This window comes from Vespa velutina, chromosome 9 (assembly GCF_912470025.1).
Source record: "Vespa velutina chromosome 9, iVesVel2.1, whole genome shotgun sequence".
NCBI lineage: Eukaryota > Metazoa > Arthropoda > Insecta > Hymenoptera > Vespidae > Vespa > Vespa velutina.
In genome coordinates, this window is record NC_062196.1 from 5296616 (window position 1) to 5321332 (window position 24717).

General features: G+C 24.3%; 3 protein-coding genes across 9 annotated transcripts; 1 reads left to right on the forward strand and 2 right to left on the reverse strand.

The window, feature by feature from the left end:
* Nucleotides 1–591: 591 nt before the first annotated feature.
* On the forward strand, nucleotides 592–3890 carry LOC124951725. The gene is made up of 5 exons (XM_047500533.1): nucleotides 592–865; nucleotides 1391–1562; nucleotides 2157–2239; nucleotides 2488–2721; nucleotides 2935–3890. The coding sequence occupies exons 1-5, from the start codon at nucleotides 661–663 to the stop codon at nucleotides 3102–3104; spliced, it is 864 nt and encodes a 287-aa protein (XP_047356489.1). The 5' UTR covers nucleotides 592–660; the 3' UTR covers nucleotides 3105–3890.
* LOC124951402 (ejaculatory bulb-specific protein 3-like) lies at nucleotides 3273–5152 on the reverse strand. The gene is made up of 2 exons (XM_047499738.1): nucleotides 4045–5152; nucleotides 3273–3635 (listed from the first exon to the last, which is right to left on the reverse strand). Exons 1-2 carry the CDS (start codon nucleotides 4238–4240, stop codon nucleotides 3457–3459), a joined length of 375 nt encoding a protein of 124 aa, XP_047355694.1. The 5' UTR covers nucleotides 4241–5152; the 3' UTR covers nucleotides 3273–3456.
* Nucleotides 5153–5450: 298 nt separating this feature from the next.
* LOC124951399 (aldehyde dehydrogenase, dimeric NADP-preferring) lies at nucleotides 5451–23496 on the reverse strand. Of its 7 annotated transcripts, none has more exons than XM_047499731.1 (13): nucleotides 23334–23491; nucleotides 18576–18714; nucleotides 11834–11874; nucleotides 11522–11665; nucleotides 11342–11437; nucleotides 11037–11258; nucleotides 10795–10958; nucleotides 10463–10693; nucleotides 10191–10391; nucleotides 9690–9805; nucleotides 7143–7278; nucleotides 6912–7065; nucleotides 5451–5695 (listed from the first exon to the last, which is right to left on the reverse strand). In XM_047499731.1, exons 1-13 carry the CDS (start codon nucleotides 23334–23336, stop codon nucleotides 5669–5671), a joined length of 1674 nt encoding a protein of 557 aa, XP_047355687.1. In that variant the 5' UTR covers nucleotides 23337–23491; the 3' UTR covers nucleotides 5451–5668. The 7 variants fall into 7 exon arrangements, 6 of the variants coding, with proteins under 6 accessions (XP_047355687.1, XP_047355686.1, XP_047355685.1 ...); XM_047499730.1 differs by lacking the exon at nucleotides 9690–9805 and adding an exon at nucleotides 7709–7824 and having other exon boundaries at nucleotides 5561–5792; nucleotides 23334–23496; XM_047499729.1 differs by having other exon boundaries at nucleotides 5561–5792.
* Nucleotides 23497–24717: the final 1221 nt, after the last annotated feature.

Here is a 24717-nt window from a genome sequence, read left to right on the forward strand (position 1 = left end):
TTTTTAAATATGCTCATTAATTTTACAAATTTTGAATTGTATATTTAAAGCGTAACGCATTTTATGAAAAAAAATTTTTTATACACTATCAAACGAACACTCTAATAATAAAATCAACATTGAAATAATCGGATTTGTTATTTATTTTATAATAGCAGGAAAAATGTCTTGTAAACAAATATTATTCATTTCATCGCAAATTTTTACAACCTGCAAAATACTATCATTTTTTTTTATGTAATACTACAACTGCATATGAAAATTCAATAATATGAATAATTCATTAATTATTTTAATCGTAATGAAGGAGCCGAGAAAAATGTTTTATTAAATTTTTTTTTTTGTTTTTTTTTTTACGAAAGATAAAAATGAAGCTTACAAATGTGTGCAATAAATTTTGTTTAACCTTTGAAACACTCATAACACTTAATTAATTTCTTTAAACTCTTGAAATAATTATATGTTAGACATTGCAAGAAAAAAAGCAACATACAAACAAAGACATGTATAATTGTGAAAAAACGCTAGTTACTAGCATGTTATTTTTACGTAAGCAAAAGTGATAGGAAGATACATCTATAAATTAGTGAGATTTATAAGAAAGACATATGTGAAGAATCTTAATCAGTTTCGGATCATTTTCTGTTGAGAAACATTGAAATGATGAAGTTACTCCAATATGTCTCGTTGGTTTCATTGTTGGTGGTGTTCGCGTTTGTCAAAGCAGACGACGAATTATATTCCGACAAGTACGATTACATAGACCCCAAGGAAATCGTCGCCAATGATCGTTTAAGGGATGAGTATTATAATTGTTTCATGGACACCAGCCCTTGTGTTACCCCGGACGCGATATTCTTCAAATGTAAGCTTGATTATTTCGAAATTCTCTCTCTCTCTCTCTCTCTCTCTCTCTGTCTCTCTCTTTCTCTCTCTAATTTGACGATTTAATTTTCCAATGCATCAAAGTTAAAGATTTTTGTCACTTTTGTTTTCCTTTTTGTTTTTTCAATCATCTTTTTTTCTTCGTTTACAATATACACAGATAATATTTATTAATCGTACTATTGTCACAAATAATCTTATATAAAAAATTTTAAATAGAAAATGATTGTTTTTCTACGTTCACTTTTATAACATAGAACGTATTTATATTTCGTTATGAAGGCTCAAACAATTTTATCTTATGAAAGACATAATAAAGGGAGAAAATTATTTTCTTAGAATACGAAAGAAAAGAAAATAATTCTGTGTATTAATGTATTAAATCACTTTTTTCATTTTCTTGTACGATAATTTTATAGATCGATTATTTTATTAATGATATCTTTCTTATGTACGTATATAAATTATATATAACATTAATTATGTTCGCATTATGTTTTTTCAGCGAATTTACCAGAGGCAATAATAACTAAATGCAAGAAGTGTACAGAAAAGCAAAAGGAAAACTTTGAATTTATAGCTGTTTGGTATAACGATAATCGTCCAGATGAATGGAATGCTCTCGTTAAAAAGTTCATGGAAGATGCAAAGAAAATGAACATAGCAAATTCGAAATAGTATAGGTACCGACGTCATTTTTACGAATCAGTTATGGAAAGGATAAAACGAATGATGTTATTTTTCTTTTTCTTTTCGATGCGAAACAAAAATTTAATTAATACATTTAAATCAATTAGTGAGCAATACGAACGGGAAAATATATTAAAACAACTGGAATGAAAATAAAATAAATGTAAAAATATTAATAAAACTTTATTCGTTAACATAAAGAAATTCCTATCGTTATATTGATAGAGCACCATTTTATATATTTCTTTAGAAAAATAATTAAATTTTAAGAAAATAATAATAATAAATAATGATATTATCTCATTGTTAAACATTCACGAAGATTGAAATAATTGGTTAAGGATATAAAAAAGAGGATTTAATAAATTTACAGGAAGGGAGAGAGGGAGGGCTGGGGGAGGGGGGGGGGAAGGTAGGGAAAGAAGGAGAAAAATGAGGAAGAAAAAAGAAAAGAAAAGAAAAAAAAAAAGAAAGAAAAGAAATGAACGTTATCAAAACATCAATCGAAAATATTAAAATTTAAATAATTAAATATATAATAAACTTTGTGAACAAGCTCAATTAAATAAACGACATTATAGCCTTGTAATAATATCGATTGAGAATCGTCATTCATTTCTCAAGATTTTTCTTATTTGCCTCTTCCAACATTCATTTCTTTCACGTATGTCCTTCGAAAAATATCAGCCAATAACCGGATGATCTTGGACCGAAGATAGTCATAAAATCAACATACACGTATACGCTAGAGGTATAAATACGGAAGACAGAACTCTTGAAGCATTCAGATTCAATTCAGATATTCTTTGTGGATCCTGTACTAAAAACTTTAAAGTACGATAATATATTTTTCTCCGTCGGCTACTTCAATACAAATTTTCAAGTTAAGTTATCTTTGAATTTAAAAATAAGAATTTAACAAAAAAATCATAATGGCGCATAATTTATGGATATTATCAATCGTTGTACTATCCAGTATGATTTTCTCAGTGTTCGCGAATAACTCGGATGATACCAAATATATAACGAAATATGACAATATCAACGTAGATGAAATATTGAATACACCTCGATTACGTAATCAATATGTCGATTGTTACGTAGGACGTACACCGTGTGTGACGCCAGAAGCAAAATTCTTAAAAGGTAAGGGACAACAATATCAGCAAAAAATCAAAAGATAATATTTCTCAAGGTTTAGTTCTCCATTAGATTTACCTTTATTTTTGAACATTTCGTTCGTGTTTTAACGAGGAAAAGTGAAAAATAAAAAAATAAAAAAAATAAAAGGAAAAAAAAGAAAAGGAAAACAATGAATCATAAATAGTCAGTATGAATGAATAATATTCTTTATCGTAGATGTACTGCCGGAAGTTTTAGTGACCAAATGTAAAAAATGTTCAGATAAGCAGAAAGTAATTTTCGACAAGGTGATAACTTGGTTTGAGGAAAACGATAAGGAAACTTGGAAGGTCATATTGGCGAAATCTATTAATGAGCATGTAAATGTCAGAAGTCGAAGATCATAGATTAAGTTCATTGGTAATCTAAAAGAAAAAAGAAAATGTGATTATATTGTTTAATAGGTTGTTATATAAAATTTTCACAGATCTGTGTATACAAAAAAAAGAAAAAAAAAAAAAAAAAAAATGTTGATTCTATACTATGATTCGTCGTAAAATAAATTACAAATAAAAGCAAAATTAATAAAATGTTTATTATTGAAATTAAATGTTACATAAGTTACATTACGTTTTATACTTATGTATGAATAACATTTACATACTTGTATGTATTATATATATATATATATATATATATATGTATGATTAATATTTTATATTCCCATATTATATATACATATATACATACAGGAAAATATTAATCCTTAAGATATGCTTCAAACTTATCGAAATATATATTCTCAGGATCGTATTTCGTTTGAAACTGATTCCATACATTTGGCTTTTTTTCCTTCAGTTGCCAAAGCTTGTTTCCTATTTTCTTCTGGTACTCGTTACATCTCGCGCATTGTGTGGCCAATATTTCAGGAAGTATTTCTGCAATACAAGTTAACAACGATTATTTTATTAAATGTCAATTTTGTTTGTTTGTTTGTATTCCTCATATGTATATAATTACGTACTAAAAGGAATGAATTAAGGAATTAAAATATAAAAGAAAAAAAATCCAAAAGAAAATAAACATTAAAATCCTGTTAAGATTATAGATCAAGGACAAAGATTATGAAAGGAGTAAACCTGTTTTAATGCAGACCATAAAAGGTTGTTTCAAAAGTTTTTTATATATGAAAAGTAAGAAACTTAATTATTATTATTATTATTATTATTATTATTATTATTATTATTATTATTATTATTATTATTATTATTATTATTATTATAACTTTCTATCTTTCTTTCTCTTTCTTTTTCTTTTTTTAATAAAAAGAAAAAAAGAATTACTTACGTTTAAGACTACGTCCATCGGCGGTACAAGGACCCTCATCGAGCAAACAATTTATATATTGATTTAAAAATCGTTCGCTATTAAAAATCGCATCTATGTCCACTTGATCGTATACATTTGGATAGTATTCTTCATTATATCCAACGATGAGCCCGCATATTCCGATTATTAGAAAATAGACGTAAGTGAATTTCATGCTTATATAATTATTCAAGCCAATTATTCGTATTACACTGGAAAATTTTAATGTATAGTTAAATAAAAAAAAAAAAAAGATTTCAACTCCGTATTATCCTAATTAATTAACACTGAGATACGTCGAGAACAATTGTGTCAGAAAAGAAACGAAATGAATTGAATTTAAAATCGATTCAATTCGATCGATGGAAAATAAAATGGTATGAAAATTTGCGTTAAATATTTAATATATAAAATTGTATAATAATTACTATAGTAATCAATGATGTCGCGATAATTCAGCCGTGAATCAATGAAACAAGTATTAAAATAAAATACTCGTTAAAAGACGCTCGACGGATGCTCGAAACGAAAAAAAAATTTAAACTGCCGCTGAGTTGTTTTACTTCTGAGACTTTTAATGAAATACTTTCTACCAATTTCGTGTTATAATATAACTAAGAAATTAATGCTGAAAAAAGATTCCGATCTTGTAAATACAGCGTACTATAAACACAGCAAGTTTACGAATTTGTAAATAACACTTCGCCCAAGCATTATACATTAAGGTTTTATTTAACAAAATATTTGATTGTACGTGATAGATTTTGAAGTCGAGAATATTCATCTGATATCATATAACATTTCGTATATCATACGTCGCATTTCGTGTGTCAATCGATAAACACGAGCGCTCATATTTAACGTTCATGTAGATTATTTGTTAATGATATGAAAATTATTTATAACACAAATGATATATACTCATAATATTCGTCATATAAATAAGGTAAAGCGTTATAAAGAATACAATTTTTAAAAATATATCATATTATCGTATTACAAAAAAATTCCTATACAGAAATGTTACGAATAAAAATATAATGTCTAAATAAATGTCTGTGTGTGTGTGTGTGTGTGTGTGTGTGTGTGTGTGTGTGTGTGTGTGTGTGTGTGTGTGTGTGTGTGTGTGTGTGTGTGTGTGTGTGTGTGTGTGTGTGTGTGTATGTGTATATAATAATAATTCTACATATATTATATTTCCAACAAGATTGATTAAATCATAATATATTATATTTACTTATGACCCATATAAAAAATGCGATTATTTAATATCCCTTCGCTTTTCTTAATTCAATATATCCTTCAATATATTGATCTTCTTTAATTTATAATAACAAGGCATATTACATTGGTTTCGAAATAAAAAAAAAATGCATAAAGAAAAATATATCTCCACAGCCTAATATTTAATCTGTATAAATCAAAACTGTTTACTTCACACAAAATATTTGCAGTATGAACTTAATATTTTATTTATTTTATATATACATATGTATATATATATATATATAAAATATGAAAGAAAATATGTTTGCAATTAAAATATACGTCAATATCCAGTTAATACGAGGACCTTGATTTTGAAGATACCATAATGATGCAATTACAACTGGTCTTCTTGAGAGAAATCCTGCAAATATTACGTATTTTATTGAATTGTTCATCGTATAATAAAGATAATAACGTTAAGGCATTGTAATTGTAACGGCATGAGATGCTTCTAAATACTGAAACAAATAATTAAAGAAATGAAAGGACGTGTGATGAAAAATATGTATAGCAAACAATATTTTTTACATGTTGAACAAAAAAAAAAATATATATGTATATATATATATATTTTTATATATATATATATATATATATATATATATAATGCCTGATACGCAAGCAATTTTTTTTTAATTATACATATATATATATATGTCTCGATTTTATAAGATATTATAGAGAATTTGAATTAACATTAAGTTATATTTCAAATTATGAATACTCACTAAAATTATTAAAAGACGATGATGTAATGTTTCTCTACAATAAATGTGTAAAATATTGACAAATACATGATATGAATTATTTAACATCTAATGACATTATCCATGTTACTCATTGAATATATCAAGAGTCTCGTTGCGATCTATAACTTCAAAATTTCAAAGAAAATTGTTGTTTTTAAGGTGATGTGTATTTGACGATATTTTTATATATTCACGTGATCCTTGAATAATTATAACGTTTATTACTTGAACCGATTATACAATAAAAAATTGTTTATATATAAACTTTGATATAATAAAAAACATTGTGCAATGTATACATAAATATACTGTGTATCTCTTTTTTTAATATATATAATTTTATGAAAACTGCATAGTATGCATTTTAATCGTTACGTTAAATAGAAAGGAAATTAAAGGAATAAAATAATTAAATAAAGTAAAGAGTAAAAATTATTATGAAAATTAACAATGATAAAATCTATATATAAAATATTTGAATCGTATGTAGAAGATATTTTATATATAAATTATATTAAGTACTTTAAACCCTATAGTAATAAAAGAATATTAAGTAATATATAAAAGTATTAGAAAATTATATCACTTTTTAGAAATATAAAAATATTGTTCATAGATATATTGCTCATAATAGCAATTTTAACTTTATAACGATTAAATTTTGTATTCAACATATAATAGCGTGCAAATTGTTTAGAAGTGATATGGCATAAATGAATTAAAATCAAAACAACAAATATATACGTATCTAGCATTTTCAACAATAATGCATATTGTGCGTTAACATATAATAATAAAACGTAATTAAGCATGAGCTGTCTTTTGTACCTTCATAGCAGCTTTGAAACCAATAGTAGCAACTACACCTAATCCAAATAATATCAAATGAGGAAGGTATTTTATTCCTGGTACATCAGGTCTCTTTGCCACCAACGATAGCAGCATATTTAATTTTGTATCGCTATAAGGTGGATAACGGGATCTACAAATGACATATGATATATCAATATATTCTTATTAATTAATAAATTATATTATAAAATGGAATTTATTTCTTACCCAGCCAACTTCTCTCCTATAATGTTGTAATCTTTAATAAGACATCCCTTTTTATGGACGAAAGTATCGAAAGTATATTTTCCATGATAAGCACCCATGCCCGAACTACCAACTCCTCCAAATGGTAATGTTTCCACTAAAATATATATATATATATATATAAATGCACAATAAATATAACAGGAATGACGATAAATAATAATTATCATCAATGGTATTAAATGTTTTGCAACTGTAAATAATAATTATAAATGAAATAAATTAAAGCCATCAATAATATAGCCAATATAAAGCATTTCTTAAAACCTCTTAATATCACCATACAAGATACATAAATATTTTTCATTCCAGCAAGCAAAATTAATATTTTCAATCAACTTACTTTTTAACATAATAAAAGAATTTATACATATACTAATTTAACATAATAAAGAATATATACATATATATGTATATATATTTATACATATATATGTATATATATATTATATTTGATATATTCAATATGCACAAATATATATACATATAATATAAATACACATATATATATGACATTAAACAAATACCTGCTGCATGCATCATTGTTTCATTAACACAAACACCACCACTAGAGGTATTGTTAAGAATCATAGATATATTTCCTTTATTTGCACTAAATATATACAGTGCTAATGGCTTCTCCCTATATCAAATATATATGATAAAAGAAATTATATTTGCACATATAAATTTATCGTTTATCGTTAATACTCGTACAATAAAATTTCTATAAAATAATATAAATATTTAAATATTATATACCACAAATTTTAAATATACTTTATACTATACATTAAAGCTTCTATCTTCTAATATTTCTTTTCATATCATGTTTTATTTAACTAATTAAAACATTCATGTTTTAATTAATATTACGGTATCAAAATCATAACAAAAATAAAGTATATCTGATATTTAAATATTAAATAGATAACTCGTATAACCCTTCCATTCATTTAATAATATATGTGTATAATACAAATAGATCCATTAATAATAGCCTTCACCATATTTAATTTTATACATCAAACTCGGATGATTATGTATATTACATTCATTATTAGATCCATGTGAATATTGTTTTCACGTGATAAAGTTTTTCTTTCTATATATCCATCCACTTATGCTTATCTTAAGCAACATGTCATTATATATCAGTAATATGTATATAATGATTATACACAGTAGTATGTAAACATGCAATAAGCTAATAAAAGCAAACAAAAATCCAATGATGGCAATTTTTTCGTCATTGTAGTTATTTGTAAATAATTAAAAATGAAAATGATATTAAAAGATAAATAATTCTTAATTCAGATGGATATTAAAAATTTATCTGAAATCATTATAAAATAATAAAAAATAAACTCTGTGATGTAAACTTTAAAGCTTATACACAATATGAGTCTCTTCAGATTTTATTATTAACAAATAACTATAATAACATAAAAATCATCATCATTTTGTTTTATGCTTTTAGAAAGAAAAAAGAAACTATTAACTTATCACATTTTCATTAGATATAAACATTGTCGATACATAGTAATATTCTTTGCAGTAGAATATAAACAGATATAAATGTAAGATATAAAAAGAAAACTTCAACCATTTTGAAAAAAAGCCCCTTTGCATAAAAAATTAATGGATATAAATATGTATCTACTTGCAATTTTACATAATTTTTCCATCTAATTCTATATAATTTTGACATAAATGATAAATATTATATTTTAATATATAAATATAATAATGCGTGAAGTATGATCATGCACTAAGAAGTATGATAAAGTATAACAGCATGCATAAAGTATGATAATATATAGTATGATCAGAGTACATTATATAGAAAAATGTTTTAAAAAAGTATTTAATCTCTTAGAAAAAGTGAAAATAAGTTAAGTTCAATGTAATGATCATAATGTAATTGCAAAATCTACAAAGAATTACATGTATATTATTGGTCAACTATATAATTTCTATAATTCTATGATTGATTTAAAGGATTGATGATTATGAATATGCTCACAAAAAAAAAAAGAAGAAAAAAATAGAACATAATGATACACCATTTCTTCATGACAAGACATTCAGAAATATTTCTTATTAACATATTTTTTGTTATTTATAATTATTTAGATGTTTTATATTACACGATATGAACAAATGATATAATATTAATACTTTTTTGAGTATGATTTATAAATGGTATTATTGTATTTTTAATCATTTTTGTTTGTATAACAAAGAATACTACATACAAATATCTGCGTATTGCTTTCAATCCAAAAGTAATTGATTATAAAGAAATTGTTCATTAATCTGATAATATATCAAAATATTGTTTTATATCATTAAAGATAACAAATATATTTCAAGTGCTCTAGTTAAATAAAACATATTTGCAATAATTGTAAGAAAAGACTAAAATTATACTATTAATTTGTTAGCAAAGAAGCAGTGAATAATCCAAGATTTATCACACATCTGCTACCTAATAACCTGACTCACCAGAATATTGGATTACTGTGTCGTTGACACATACTGATCCACTACGAGTTTGATTTATTATTAAATTTCGTACTCCCTTGTCCTTGGAAAAGATGTATAGTACAAGTGGGTTTTCACTAAGTATGAAAAAGTGATCATTGTGGATTGTTTTTGAAATGAATATAACATGTTTATCATAGTATAGATAATCAGAGTTACAAAAAATGTACATCATGATTTTTGTGATATATCGCTTTAAACAAATTACTTTAAGTAAAAAAGGTATTATTATTGACTATTAATGACTATATTTAATATATGTGAAATATTATGTTTTCTAAACAATATTAATCTTTACCTAAATTAAAGAAATTGTTAACTTCAAAATAAAAAATAATTAACTATTCAAAACTTCCTGAAATGTATCTTTTGAAAAATATATTCTAAGTATTTTATATTAATGATTATATTAAAAATTTATATAATCATTAAATCCATTTGATTATTATACTTAATACTCACCGGCTATTAATAAAACGTATAGCTTCATAAGCATTATCAACATTAATAATTGGCAATAGTGGTCCAAAAATTTCATCTTGCATAATTTTATCGGTAGGCTTTACATCAATAAGTATTGTTGGAGAAATATACTTCTCTGTAGAATCATAGTCACCACCTATTGCTATTTTTTCACTGTCTGATAGATAATTCTTTACACGCCTGTATAGAATACAATATAATTTATTTAGTAGAATTCAAAAATTCAATTGATTTAAAAGAGAAATACTTACTGAAAATGATTATCATTAATAATACGACAAAAATCAGGACTTTCTTTAGGATTGTCTCCATACCATTCTTTTAAGATTTTTTTCGCTTCATTCACAAATTTATTCTGAACTTCTGTAGAACATAATATATAATCAGGTGCAATACAAGTTTGTCCAGCATTTATGTACTTTCCCCACAATACTCTCTTTGCAGCTATTGGTATGTTTGACGTATTATCTATATAGACAGGACTATAAGAATGATAATTTATGAGATAAAATATATAAAGAAAATACCTAATAAACTAAAAAAATATATATGTTAAATTTAACATTGCATTTTATAATTATACCTTTTACCACCTAATTCTAAAGTTACAGGTGTCAAGAATTTGTTAGATGCTTCACGAATGATTTTACCAACATTAGTAGAACCAGTATAAAATATATAATCAAATCTTTGCTTAAGTAGTTCACTCGTTTCTGATATACCTCCTGTTACAACATGGTAACACTCCTATTTGATATATAAACAAATTTATACTTAACAAAGAACCCAAAATAAATATTTGATAAAATGTTCCATAATACGTACCGTATCTAAATATTTTGGAATTATTTCTGCCAAAAGATTACTAGTAGCTTGTGCAATTTCAGAAGGTTTAAGAATAACACAATTTCCAGCTGCTACAGCACCAATCATAGGTACCAAAGTTAATTGAAATGGATAATTCCATGCTCCAATGATAAGGACAACGCCATAAGGATCTTTATATATTTCAACATCATCAAATATATTAACCATTGCTTTAGAAGGCTAAAAATGAATTTTTTAATTTTTTAAGAATATACTTTCTTTAATATGTTCAAGTTTAAATAATAAAGAAATTCTCCTTATACCTTTTCTGGAGCAGAATATTCCTTAATATTATAAAGCATATGCTTAATATCTTGTTTTACAAAATCAATCTCTAATATAACAGATTCAAATTTACTCTGGAAAAGAAAATATAAAAAATAAATCCAACTTATATTATCCAAATTATTAAATAATAATTCTTAATTATTATAAATCTTTACCCGTTTTAAATCTGATGCTAATGCAGATATAATTTCAGAGTTACATTCTTCCAACATTCGAAGCATTTGTTTTAATTGTTTTATTCTCCATTCTAATGGTCTTGTTTTTCCACTAAAAAATGTATCTCGTGCACTTTGTACGACCTGAAAAGATTGATAATATTAAATAAAATTATACAATATTCTTATTAATAAATAAGTCTTTCATTATATCAAAAAAAAAAAAAAAAAATTAAAATTGTATTGATTCAAAAGGTATTATATATCATATTAAAAATATAAGATATTATATTAAAAATATATAAAACTTACATCTGCATAATTCACCGCCATCGTTTTACCATTAACTTGTGCTAAAAATAAAAAGAATTCATCATTATAATTCATATCATTTTTTAGAAATTACTTTAACCTTAATCTATGTAATTTGAACTTGATATCAAGTTTCATCCAAAAGGATTTAAGTATATTGATCATGCATTTTTTTTATTTATATAAATTTCTTATATTATCCAATGATTTATGTTTGGACCGATTATTTTTATTGGAGATTTAAACCAAGTTATCAATTTAAAAAAAACCATTTGTTCAAAGTCTGTATGAAGAAATGTTAAAAGCACAAAATATAAGGATTAACAACAAGATATCAATAAAATATTAGAATTAACAAAATATTTCTAACAATATTATTAAAATGTAATATAAAAACTGTGATATAAGAATGACAAATTTAATAACTTTGTGACAATTGCAAATTATACTCCTTTTCCATATGTATATATATATATATAAATTGTAACTATTTATTTTTTATACATTTTTCCGCATATCACTCACAAATGTTTAAATATTTCTAAAAATATTTTTCTACTAATTGGCACTTTTTATCACTATTATAGGATAATATATGATAATATTAAGACTATAAAGTTGAAACGTATGAATTTATAATACCAGTCATTATCATATGATTTGCATTTATATTAAAAACAAGAAAAACAAAACAAAACAAAAAACAAATTTTTTTAGTATCTATTTAAAGGTAAAAATTAAAAAATATCTTCATAATTCTTTCGTAAACATATTTACTTGTGTTAGATCAAAAACATCTGACGTTACTAACGAAGAGATCTCCCACTTTATCTAGCATGCTAACCACTTTACATATAATATATACACATTGGATTATTAATCTATTTATTGAATATATTATAATAACAATGCACGATATAAAAACAAAATATCACTAGTTAATAATTGTTAATAATTCTTTTATAAAAGATATAGAAAAGAAACGTATATATATATGTAATATATAAATCAGAACAGTAGCACGTGACATGTAACATATATATATATATGTATATATATATATATATATGTAATCGATGTTTCGCTTTCATTTCACATCAAGAATTCAAATAATAATATTTAATTGATATAAAAAATTTTCCAATAAGAAAATTCTATGAAATTCATAACGAAATCAAATAATAAATTTCCTTGCGTTATTTCTTTAAAAGAAAAAAAAATATTTATTTATACATTTACTTATTTATTTTATTATTACAATCATACTCGTATGTCGCCTAAAGGTGAAATTAAAAAAAAAAAAAAAGAAAAAGGAAAAAAAAGAAAAAAAAAAAAGAAAAAAAATGTTGCTACGTGTCGTTTGGAATAAATAACAGTGTATTCGTGCTTATTCGCAATTTGCGTAGTCGACGAAAATTTTAATAAATAAAGAAAGGGAAAAAATACCAATCAAAAGGAAAAAAAAAAAAAAAAAAAAAGAAAAGAAAAAGAAAAAAGAAAGAAAAGAAAAAGGCTTTATTAATCGTGTTAATCAACGGCTCAAGATCTTCGTCATCTTAAGAAAAATGAGAGGAAAAAAAATTGTCGAAACAAAAAGAAGAAGATGATGATGATGAAAATCCTGTTTTTTTTTTGAAAGATCACTTACCCATAATTATTGAAGTCGTGTTTTATTATTTACGTCCTATCCTGGAAAATCCAATAAAAATCGTTCTCGCGAAGAAAAAGAAAAAAATCTGTCTTTCGTGTTTATCGAAGAGATCACATATAAGTAATAATTCAATTCTAGGAGTATATTGGGACTCTAGAATGAAATTGACGACGACGGAACTCCCGCTCCACACTTCTCTCTCTCTCTCTCTCCCCCCCCCTCTCTCTCTCTCTCTCTCTCTAACTAATAGAAGTTGAATATTTTCACAATATATATATATATATATATGTTCATATGCTGTTTATGATTTGCTAACTAATCTTACGTTACCTTCTTCTCTTTTCTTCTGAGCATTACAGAACCTGTTTTCTTCTCTCTCTCTCTCTCTCTCTCTCTCTCTCTCTCTCTCTCTCTCTCTCTCTCTCTTCTTTATTTTTCTTTTTTGTTCTTTTCAATCTTTACGTAATTTTACGAACTCTTTTTGCGATAGATGTCAGGACAATCTCATCTTTTTAAGCACGCAATTTATATTTAACAGATATTTAGAATTAGTACGATCCTTTTTTGTTCCCTATATCGTCTAATAATCTATTCTAATGTCTCTATTTCGTCTTTAATATTTGTCTATCATTTATTCGCAATATTGGAATTTCTAATAGGAAAAAATGAGAAAGTAATAAATTTGCGCATGAGATGTGTATGGAGGAAGAGAGAGAGAGAGAGAGAGAGAGAGAGAGAGAGAGAGAGAGAGAGAGAGAGAGAGAGAGAGAGAGTTAAGGAATGAGGAGAGAGGAAGGAGGAAAGAAAGTGAAAGTGAATCAATTTGTCAATTTATAAAAATAATACAAATAAAAGGACGAACTTTTTAATGTCGGAGCTATTTTAAAGGAATAATAAGAGTTAAAAAAGAAAAATCTAAACAAGTTGTGCATTTAAATGTATTAAATAATTTATACATAGGAGAGTTAAGTGCAATAATAAAAATTAAATTAATGAAAGTAACGAAATAAAATTAAAGTAAATCTATTGAAGATTGTGACGAAGTAATTTAATGAAAAATTTTGTCCCTTGATGTTTCAAATAAAAGAAGTTTTTTTTTACATCAATGAATCTATAAAAAATAATTATTAATGTCTACTAACAATGGATACTACTGAAAAATTTAAAGATAATAAAAGAAAAAAGATATATATAAGTGGAGTAAAATAATAATAATGACAATAACAAAATAGATCATGATTCATATACACAGCACAATAATAACTTTTCACAAAAAGCACAATAATAAATTTCTAAGAAAATTTATTATCACAAATATCAAATGAGTACAGATCAGCATTGATGTATTTCACTTTAGAAAATTCCATAGTTATAAATAGCTCTTTAAATTATCTATGACAATTAATTTTTTAACCTCCTTAAACTAAAAAGAAATAGCACCAAAAACAAATTGATCTTTAATATAATAATATGCAATCTGTATAATCAGTTTTAGCTTTGTATATATTTGAATAAGAAGTTAACATTGATTATCAAAAATATTTAAATCAATAATAGATAATTCATACAAAATATTACTGACATTTATAATCAAGAATGATTAATATATAACAACATTTTTATGTTGAAATAGTTTTTGTATTTGAAATAATTTCTATGTTGAAAGGAAAAATTTATAGAGTTTCTTAAACCAAGAAATACAATCTCAACTAAACTAAAATCATATGTTTTCAAAAATAAAAAAGGATCAACAATTGTGGATCTGTATGTCGATGATGATTTAATAATAGACTTGAATAAGGAACTAATTGAAAGCAAGTTGAAAAGTTTAGATAATAGATTTGAGATAAAAATGTATCCTAACTCTTTGTACATTTAAAACTTGAAAAAATAAAGCATTAGAAATAAAACAAATCAGCTATATAGAACAAATATTAAAAGTCTTTAAAATAAAAGATCTTTGAAAAGATTTGTAAAGTCCCAATATTATCAAATGATACCTTAGAACAATCAAATGCTAAGTATTGAAGAAGAGAATCGAAATGAGAATGAATAAAAACATCTGAAAAGATTAAAGTAAAAAATTTTAACATTATTAAAATTTCATTTTATTTTTTTGTGGTTCTTTATCATGTGCAATAAATTAGCATGCAAACTATTTTATAATGATAGAAATCAGTGATTAAATTATATTTAGGAGAAAATTATTTTTAAACTTAAAGAAGCAATGCTGTGTATACTCTACTCTAAATGCATACTGTAATTGAATGTTTTTAAAAAATCAATCCTACCATGTATATTGTTACGTGGTATCTGAGCAGTTTGCACGTGTATTATCACGTAATTATGATTTTTGTCAGTATCAACCTGCTGATTATCATCCATTTTAGTAGATGTATTGTTAAGAGACGTCGATATTGTTTCCGTCATCAGAATCTGATGCGTATACTATCAATGAAATTTCAAAGTTAATATTTCATGATAAAAAACATAATATAGTTGTTATTGTTTTTTTTTTTTAAATAAACAATAAATTAATTCAACAGATGGTATATTAAAGATGTAAAAAAGATTATAATCTCATATTATATATATACATGTATATATATAGATATGATAGATAGATATAAATAGATGTAGATATTACTATATATATACATGTATATATAGTAATATATATATATATATATATATATATATATATATATCTTTTTTTACAATTATTTAAGATAACAGATGTTATTTAGTTATATGTAATTTAATTTCAGAATTATATTATTTCAAATTATTATTTATATTTATTCAAAAATGAATCGTTTAAGAATATTTTATATTTTTCTATTGAGATCTGTATATATTTAGATTCATTCAAATCATATATACATCCTTCTTCAATTATTATTATTATTATTATTATTATTAAAAATACAAATATGTGAAGAGATTAGCTCAAATCTGATATATCCATTCTCAAGACTATTAATCTTTTTTATTTTTTAAATACAAACTTTTTAGAAATGTTTCTATTCTCTTGCCAATGAAGATTTGGAATTAGTAAGGATAATGACTTTTTTTTATCTGTTGTTAGAGATTCTGGAAACGAATTTCTATGCCTTCATAAAAGTTACTTGTTAGTTTAATTTTTATTACTACTCTGAACCTTTTATGAATCTATAATATGTATTTTATATACTTGATGATATTTTTTTCTAACAGTTAATAGCACAATTTTTTTTTTATTTTTCTAATCTTTCACATAGGTTGTAATTATTTATATAATATAATGACAAATCATTGCTATCATATATATATATATATATATATATATATATATATATTTAAACAATTTCAAATTATAACCTATATAAAGATAAAGATAAAAATTTTATAATAAATTTATAGAAATTTATTTTAAAAAAATATAAAAATATAGAATATAAAATCAGATAATTACATTATTACCAATAACATAAATTTATCAAAGAATAATGTAGGACGTTCAGAATACTATAAATTTATGTTTTGTTTCTTATATACTTTATATAATTAATTTTAAATTTTGATTATATTCAAAGTGGGAAAGGATTAATGAAGATTTATATGACCGATTACGAAATATAGATTAGATTCGATAACTTCTATATAAGTTTCTTTTTTTTTTATTTTTTTTATTTTTTTTATTTTTTTCCTCTAATAGAACTTTCTAGAAGTAAAAAACGACAACGAACTTCCTGAAATAATTTAAAACTGGTAACATGATTCATTTAGTATTTGCCTATGCATACATAGTTATGTATTTAATTAAAAGTGAAAGTTTGTAGTTATTACACCATACACATTTCAAACGTAATACTATAAATATTATATAAAAGTTGAATTAATTAAAAATATAATAATATATTATAAAATTTAATATATTATAGATATTATTAGTCATTATATTGAATTGAGAATGTATGTTTATGATATAGAAATGTTCAAGAAGACTTACGCTTAAATAATTAGCAATCGAATTTCGATGAATTCTCCTCAATCGATTGATTAACTTATTGAGAGAAAAAGAATTTCACTATACATAAGAATTTTTTTTCAACTACGTGCATACGTACGTACATATAATGATAACCTTCGAAAATTTGTTGATATTATCGATGTCCGATAATAAACAGAATAACAATAACTTGTACTTCTATTTTATCTTCTTTTACACTTACATTTACACTTACACTTCTGTGTAATTTTCTACACTTAACAGTTATACTTCTTCTATAATATTAAAATAATTCGCACACATATTGACATCGATAATTGAGATAAAAAAAAATTTATCTTATCACGTTGTAAAATTTCGTTCAAATAATTGAAAATCTTATTATTCGAAGTATTGAATATTATCATTTTCAATTCATGGTATACCGATTTGTATCGTTGCTCGAACAGTACTATTTTTCTTGTTTTCCTTTTCTTTTTCTTTTTCTTTTTATTTATTTATTCATTTCCTTTATATTGTAAAATAATAAAAATATTTTTTCTATTATTCTCTACCTTGAAATATTCTCGTTGAAAATTGCGAGTGTAATGGGGTTAAAGAAGTATGATCGGTGATGATATGTCTCTTTATCGCGACGAAACGAATATATCGAATAGAGAAATCGACATTTCTTTAAATAAGTTTCTCCTCGTAAATTATTTCTGAATATAATCTTTTTCGTTTTGCGCCAACTCGCGTCTTTTCAATAAAATAAGATAAGAATGTCACAAATAGGATATACATAAAATGCTAGTATACTTTGATGGAAGACGGTTAACCTATCACTTAAAGACTTGTGACACTTTTTCTTTTACCTCAGTATATATTAACATAAATATTTTATTAAACGATCTAAACTCTAACAAAGTTCTCACCCCATATATTATGATAAATCATTTATGAAGATCAGTTTGTCTATATATTGTCTGTATATGTATATATATATATTATATATATATGCAAGTGTGCATTTACGTGCATGTTTGTGTGTGTATGCTTAAGTACCAATTGTCTTTCTTTTTTTTTTTTTCTTTCTTTCTTTCTTTCTTTCTTTTACTCACGTGAATCTGAAATATTAATTACAGCCGTTTGAAGATCGATGCGACAAACTTCATCGTCAGGTGATAAAGCTGACGTAACATTTATTCCTTGTGAATCCTGATCGATTTGATCCGGTATATCCAAAATAACCACTTCCTCCTGAAAATATAAGATTTAACAAATGAATTATTATGAAAAGAATGAAAAAAAAAAAAGAGGAGCAATCGTTTACCAAGTAAATCAAGCCTAAGTCGCAAATACGTTACGGTAATCAAGTGAAGTTTTTGAAGGAAAAAAAAAAAAGTGTGATCGTAAAAAAATATGATTAAAAAAGAAAAACCCGAATATTTTATTTATCATTTTAGTACATAATCGAGTAAATATTTACAAACGAAAATATTGAATTAATTTTGATTTAATTTTATATACATATATATGTACATATATATACAGGGTGTCCGTCTAAAAATAACCAAGCAAATATCTCGAAACTGGTTGATATTACAAGAAAGTTTATTAACAAACATTTTTACACCGCTGAATTAAATGTAAAATGTATATGAGAACGCTTATTTTTTGTGTTTTAGTACTTGACCTTTTCGATATGTGAACGTCGACGTAGTTTTCTTTTTTTTCTTCTTCCTTTTTTTTTTTTTTTTTTAAATTATTAACTATAATTTATTTTCGCATATTTATATAGTAACGGATCATTTGCAATTGTAATCGTTGCCGTATATTTTTTTAACAGATGATTTTGATTGCAAATGATTGTTGTATATAAATATGTAACAAATTTTATATATAAGAATAAAACAATGATTGACGTACATTAACTTTTATATAAGATGAGGTCAAAATGATCTGTTTTTTAAATTAACAAAGTTATTTTGATATCTTTAAAAAAAAAGTCATAGCATTTTATGCGTTTTTATGTACTTTATTATTTTATGAAAAAAAAAAAAAAATAAATAAATAATAAATAAATAAATAAATTCAATAATAATAATAATAAAATAATAACAGTAATAATTTTAGAAATAATTAAGCATAAAATTCAAAGAAATTTTTTACAAGTTACAATTATTTTAGCAAAGCAAAATAATATAATTCCAATTAAGAAAGTTCTTTCAATTCACAATTTTATTGCTAATGACAAACTTGTAAAGAAATTATCTCTTGTCACTGTTCTCCCACAACCAATATATGATTCCATAAGTTTTAGGACGACAAATTCATCTAAAGATATTGAGAATCTTATTTCATCTTTTCCTAAGTAATAGAAATGCATTTACAACATATTTACTTTTTATATTCGACGCCAATCAAAATTTTATACCAAACTTATTCGGCTTGTTTGGCATATATTGTATAAATTAATATTTAACTTTGTTCGAGAATAATTATTCATCAACTGTAATAGCAATTGGTGGTGATTTATAATTTGATTATTTGTTAAAAAAATTTATTCCTCACTTTCGAAACTAATGCAAATTTATTTGTTTGCAATCGTTGACTTCTTTGTTTTTCTAAAAAAAAAAAAGAAAAACGAAGAATTTCGGCGAATTTATACTTGGTTATGGTTTTTGACAAAAATTCAAATCCCTCCCATCTTTTAGACCATAAATATGAAAGTCTTAGATTTCTTGTTTTGTATATAAAATTATTATAAATTTATTCAACTCTGCAAACAATAGAGTTCAATTGTTATACAAAATTTGACGAGCTTTTGCTTTGTTACAAGTTTTTATATTGTCCGATAATATTATTGCAGAGTATCAAAGAAAATGCTATTTTTACATTATCTTTCATCATATATGTCGTTTCGCCATATATCATTGGTATTGACACTTCTTTAAAAATGTTGTCCAAAAAAAAAAAAAAAAAAAGAAAAAAGAAATCACAAGTTTACTTACGTGGGTAGATAAAAATGACTCATCTCAATATATGTAGATTTACTATGTAAAATTTCGTACAATAAAAAGGTAAGAAAAAAGAAAACTGCTTTACAGAATTAATTATTTATATATTTAAAAAAAAAAATCATCCAAAATGTTAGAAAACAAAATGTACTGAAAATGAATAATGATTATAAGAAATTAAACCGAACAAATCATTCTTATCTCCCTTGGTTGTTCTAGTGTTAAATATGTAAAATAAAATTATAATTATTCATTAAAAAAAAAGGAGAGAGAGAGAAAGTAACTATGTTGACCTTCATATTTCGACAAAGTTCCGACTAAAGAAAAAAACTAATCACATGATATTCGCTTGAAAATTTATGAATCGATATTCTCTCTCCCTTTCTTTTTTTTATACCTTGCCGGTTTTCTTCTTTTTCTTTCGCATATAAACAAAAACAACTATTTATTTGTAACGACATAATATAAAAAAATATAATATATGATATATGAAATATAATATATGATAATTTAAAATAATCTTCAGGGAATATGATTGCGTTTTTTAGACATTATTACGAATTGTCGGTAGGAAATCAATCTGACAAATATAAAAAGGATCGATTAAATTCGTTGAATGAGACGAATGATAATTAAAATCGATACTTAGCCATTATCTTCCTTCTTCATATCTATAATAATAATAGAAACTAAAATGTTTCAATGGAAAATTTGTTCATTTATTTTTTCGATGGCAAATGATATAAAATTACTTACTATTTATTCAGTCATATTTCTTAAGTGTTGATCTATAATGTTATGCAATTGCGTGAAGTATTATTAACGGAACAAAACATGATCGTTTATAAAAACTAGAATGGAGAATAAATTATTGTCCGATAATAAACATTTGTTTCGATAATAAAAAAAATTTTTTTTTTTTATTCTATTACTTAATGATGCATCAACTGCATGTATGAGTAGTGCAGACGATATGAGGTAACACAAGGTTCACGATTTATTATATCTACAGTTTAATATTCGTTAGATAATAATCTCTTTCTATAGATTTATTCTTTGTCGTTATAGAATCGTCCATTCTGATCTATCTTATGATGAAGTATCATATATGAAAATAATATTTCCTTTATTAATGGAAAATGATATTATGTTCAATTGTCAGAATTATTATGCACAAATCGTAGTAAGGGAAAATAGATGATTACCATTAAGATTCGAGTGTTATAATCGAGTAAAGCGCTTGTTGACCATGAATGAAATTGTTTATTATTTATTTCACGGAATTCGAGTTCGATATGTTGCAATTAAAATTAAATATATATATATATATATATATATATATATATATATATATATATATATTCTATTTATAGATCTTCGAGACTCATGAATATATATTCTTGACAAAAGAATTTTCGAACAAAAAATTTTCTAACAAAAAAATCTTACTTTTTCTTTCGTGATGATATAGTAAAAAAAAAAAAAAAAAAAGAAAAGAAAGAAAAGAAAAAAAAAAAGATAAATAAAAAAAAAAGGAAAAAAAAAAAGAAAGATGGACATATTTGTAATTAGTCGAGTTTCTTGATGCTATTCCATTACGCTACGAGGAGATCTGATGCAAGACAATTTAATCAAATTACATTCGCACAAGTCGGACGCAGGTGTTGCATATCTGTGGTTTGTATTCGTGCAATCACGGGGTGCAATTTTACGAATTACGCGTTACGCAAATTGAATCCTCAAGAAAATTTACGCGAGAGTGAATAATTATCTTTTTTTTATTTATTTATTTATTTATTTATTTATTTATTTATTTATTTATTTTTTGTTTTTATTATTATTCTTTAAACGAGAGATTCTATTTTAAAGATACTAATTTAATAATTTCCCTTTTTTACAATTGAAATCTATATAAAAAAAAAAAAAAAAAAATAAAAAAAGAAAAGTAAAGAAAAGAATAGAAAGAAAACTCAGCAAGTGATTATACGAATCATGATTGAAAACTTTTAATGAAGTCAATTATAAAACCTCTTTCGTCTATATATATATATATATATATATATATACGTTTCTTTGACCTTAAACCTTTACTTCCTCTTATACCGTGCATTAGAGTTTAAGCACATCATGTTATTATTTAATACGCTCAAACTTTACGTATACGATTACGACTATAATTGTAAATCATTTTTAAATTAATTTTTTAATAATTAATTATCATTCTTCGATGATTCGTATTTAAAATTTTCCATATTTCTTTTATTGTATTATTACAAACAGATAACGTATCCTTCGTTTTTATACATATGCAATAGATGACGTGATAAAAGAATATGCAACAACTTGATACATAAATTAAAAGCACATTAATTTAAAATCAAAACTAAATTAAATAACAATTTTTCTCGTATCCCACTGACGCGATCAATTAATAATATCTGATAATAACGAAATTAAAAATTAAAAGAAAAAATAACTAAAAAATATCTCCTTCGTACGTTTAAAAGATACATTCACAAAACGACCATTTCTCTCTTTCTCTCTCTCTCTCTCTCTCTCTCTCTCTCTCTCTCTCTGTGTCTCTCTCAAGTATGATAAAATCGATAAAGAAGTATAATAAAGATCGTAACTCGGGAAACACGAGAAAAATTAGAAAATAATATCATCATAGACGGAGGAAGATTGAAAATATAAACTAATCGAACGAAACAATGACATTGCATTAAAATTTTTTTTCGCGTTTATAATAGATACGGCATAAGAAAAGAAAAAGAAAAAAGAAAAAAGAAATAAAAATAAAAGAAAAATATAAAAGAAAAAGGGAAAGAGATTTTCGAGAGATTAGATTAACTGACTCACCATTTTGAAAATATCCTTTTTGTGACCTTGTTCTTATAATAATTTTCAAAACTGACGCTCCTTTAAGACTAACGAGCTCGATGAGCAGAAACTGCGGAGAGTTGTAACTGCGAGCACGCGGCGTGTTACCGGTCGTTCTACACTAACGTGAAACAGGTTCGTAGAACACGCGTGTGCATGCTTGCAGACGAAGGAGTTCTCCTCGTTCCCAAAAGTACTGTTTTTAACATTCACGCATTCTTACGAATGTACTGAATTAAAAAGGGAAATTCAACATACAGTCGATTACAGAAGTATCCGTGGATATTTCTAAACTTATCATTATTTCTTTGAACTTAAAAAATATCGAAGATACGATTTTTCAAAAAAAAAAAAAAAATTTAGGAATTATTGTGCCGTGTGAAGTGCTTGAAGAATCGAAAGAAAAAAAAAAAAAAAAAAAAAAAAGAAGAAGATAAAAGGGACGATAATTTTCTCCTACAGGATCGATAAAGAATACAAAAGGAAACTTTTTATTTAGAGACTTTATATTTGGAGAGAAAATAAAAAGAGAAAAAGAAAAGAAGGAAAAGATGAAATAATAAGTTCGACCAATCTCAGGATAAATTATGTTTATTTAAAAATCATTACAATATCTATTATATTTTCATTGTGTCATTAAACTCGAGCATTTAATAAAAATTTGAATGATCTTAAAGAACAAACGTAATTTGCTTTAGGATTGATCGATTTTAATAATATCGATCGATTAAATTAAGTATTAACAGGATTGTACGTAAGATGGTAAAATCAATAGGGGATGCATATATTTATTGTTTTTAAAAACTGTAAAAATTATAGAAATTTTTTTGTTTAACTTTTATTAAATTTTTTATTTTTTATTTTTTATTTTTTATTTTAAATTTAAATTACAACAATAAAAAGAAGTCCTTTTAATTGTTCTTTTTTTAATTTCTCTTTGTACAACAGATTAATTTCCCCCCTATCTGCACAACTTAGATTTAAAAAAAAAAGAAAAAAAGAGAAAAAAAAACAAGAAAAAAAAAGTATTAATTTCCAAAAAATTATTCTATCTTCAAAAGTTTTCAAATATTTCTGTTAGACACTGTACCTTTATTTACATTGGTACGTGTACAAATACATATATATAAGATGCAAATACGTACGAATGCAAATGATGGATATAAATGAATTCTTCTTTTTCGAAAGTTCAAAAGAATGAACAATAAAGAAATAACGTGAGATATTTTTAATTCATCATTTCGATTAAATACAAATAAATGAAAAAAAAAATAATAATAATAATAAATTAATTAATTAATTAAATAAAAAAAAAGAAAATAAAAAAGGAGTCGAATAAATCTTACCTCTCGTTAACTCCTTA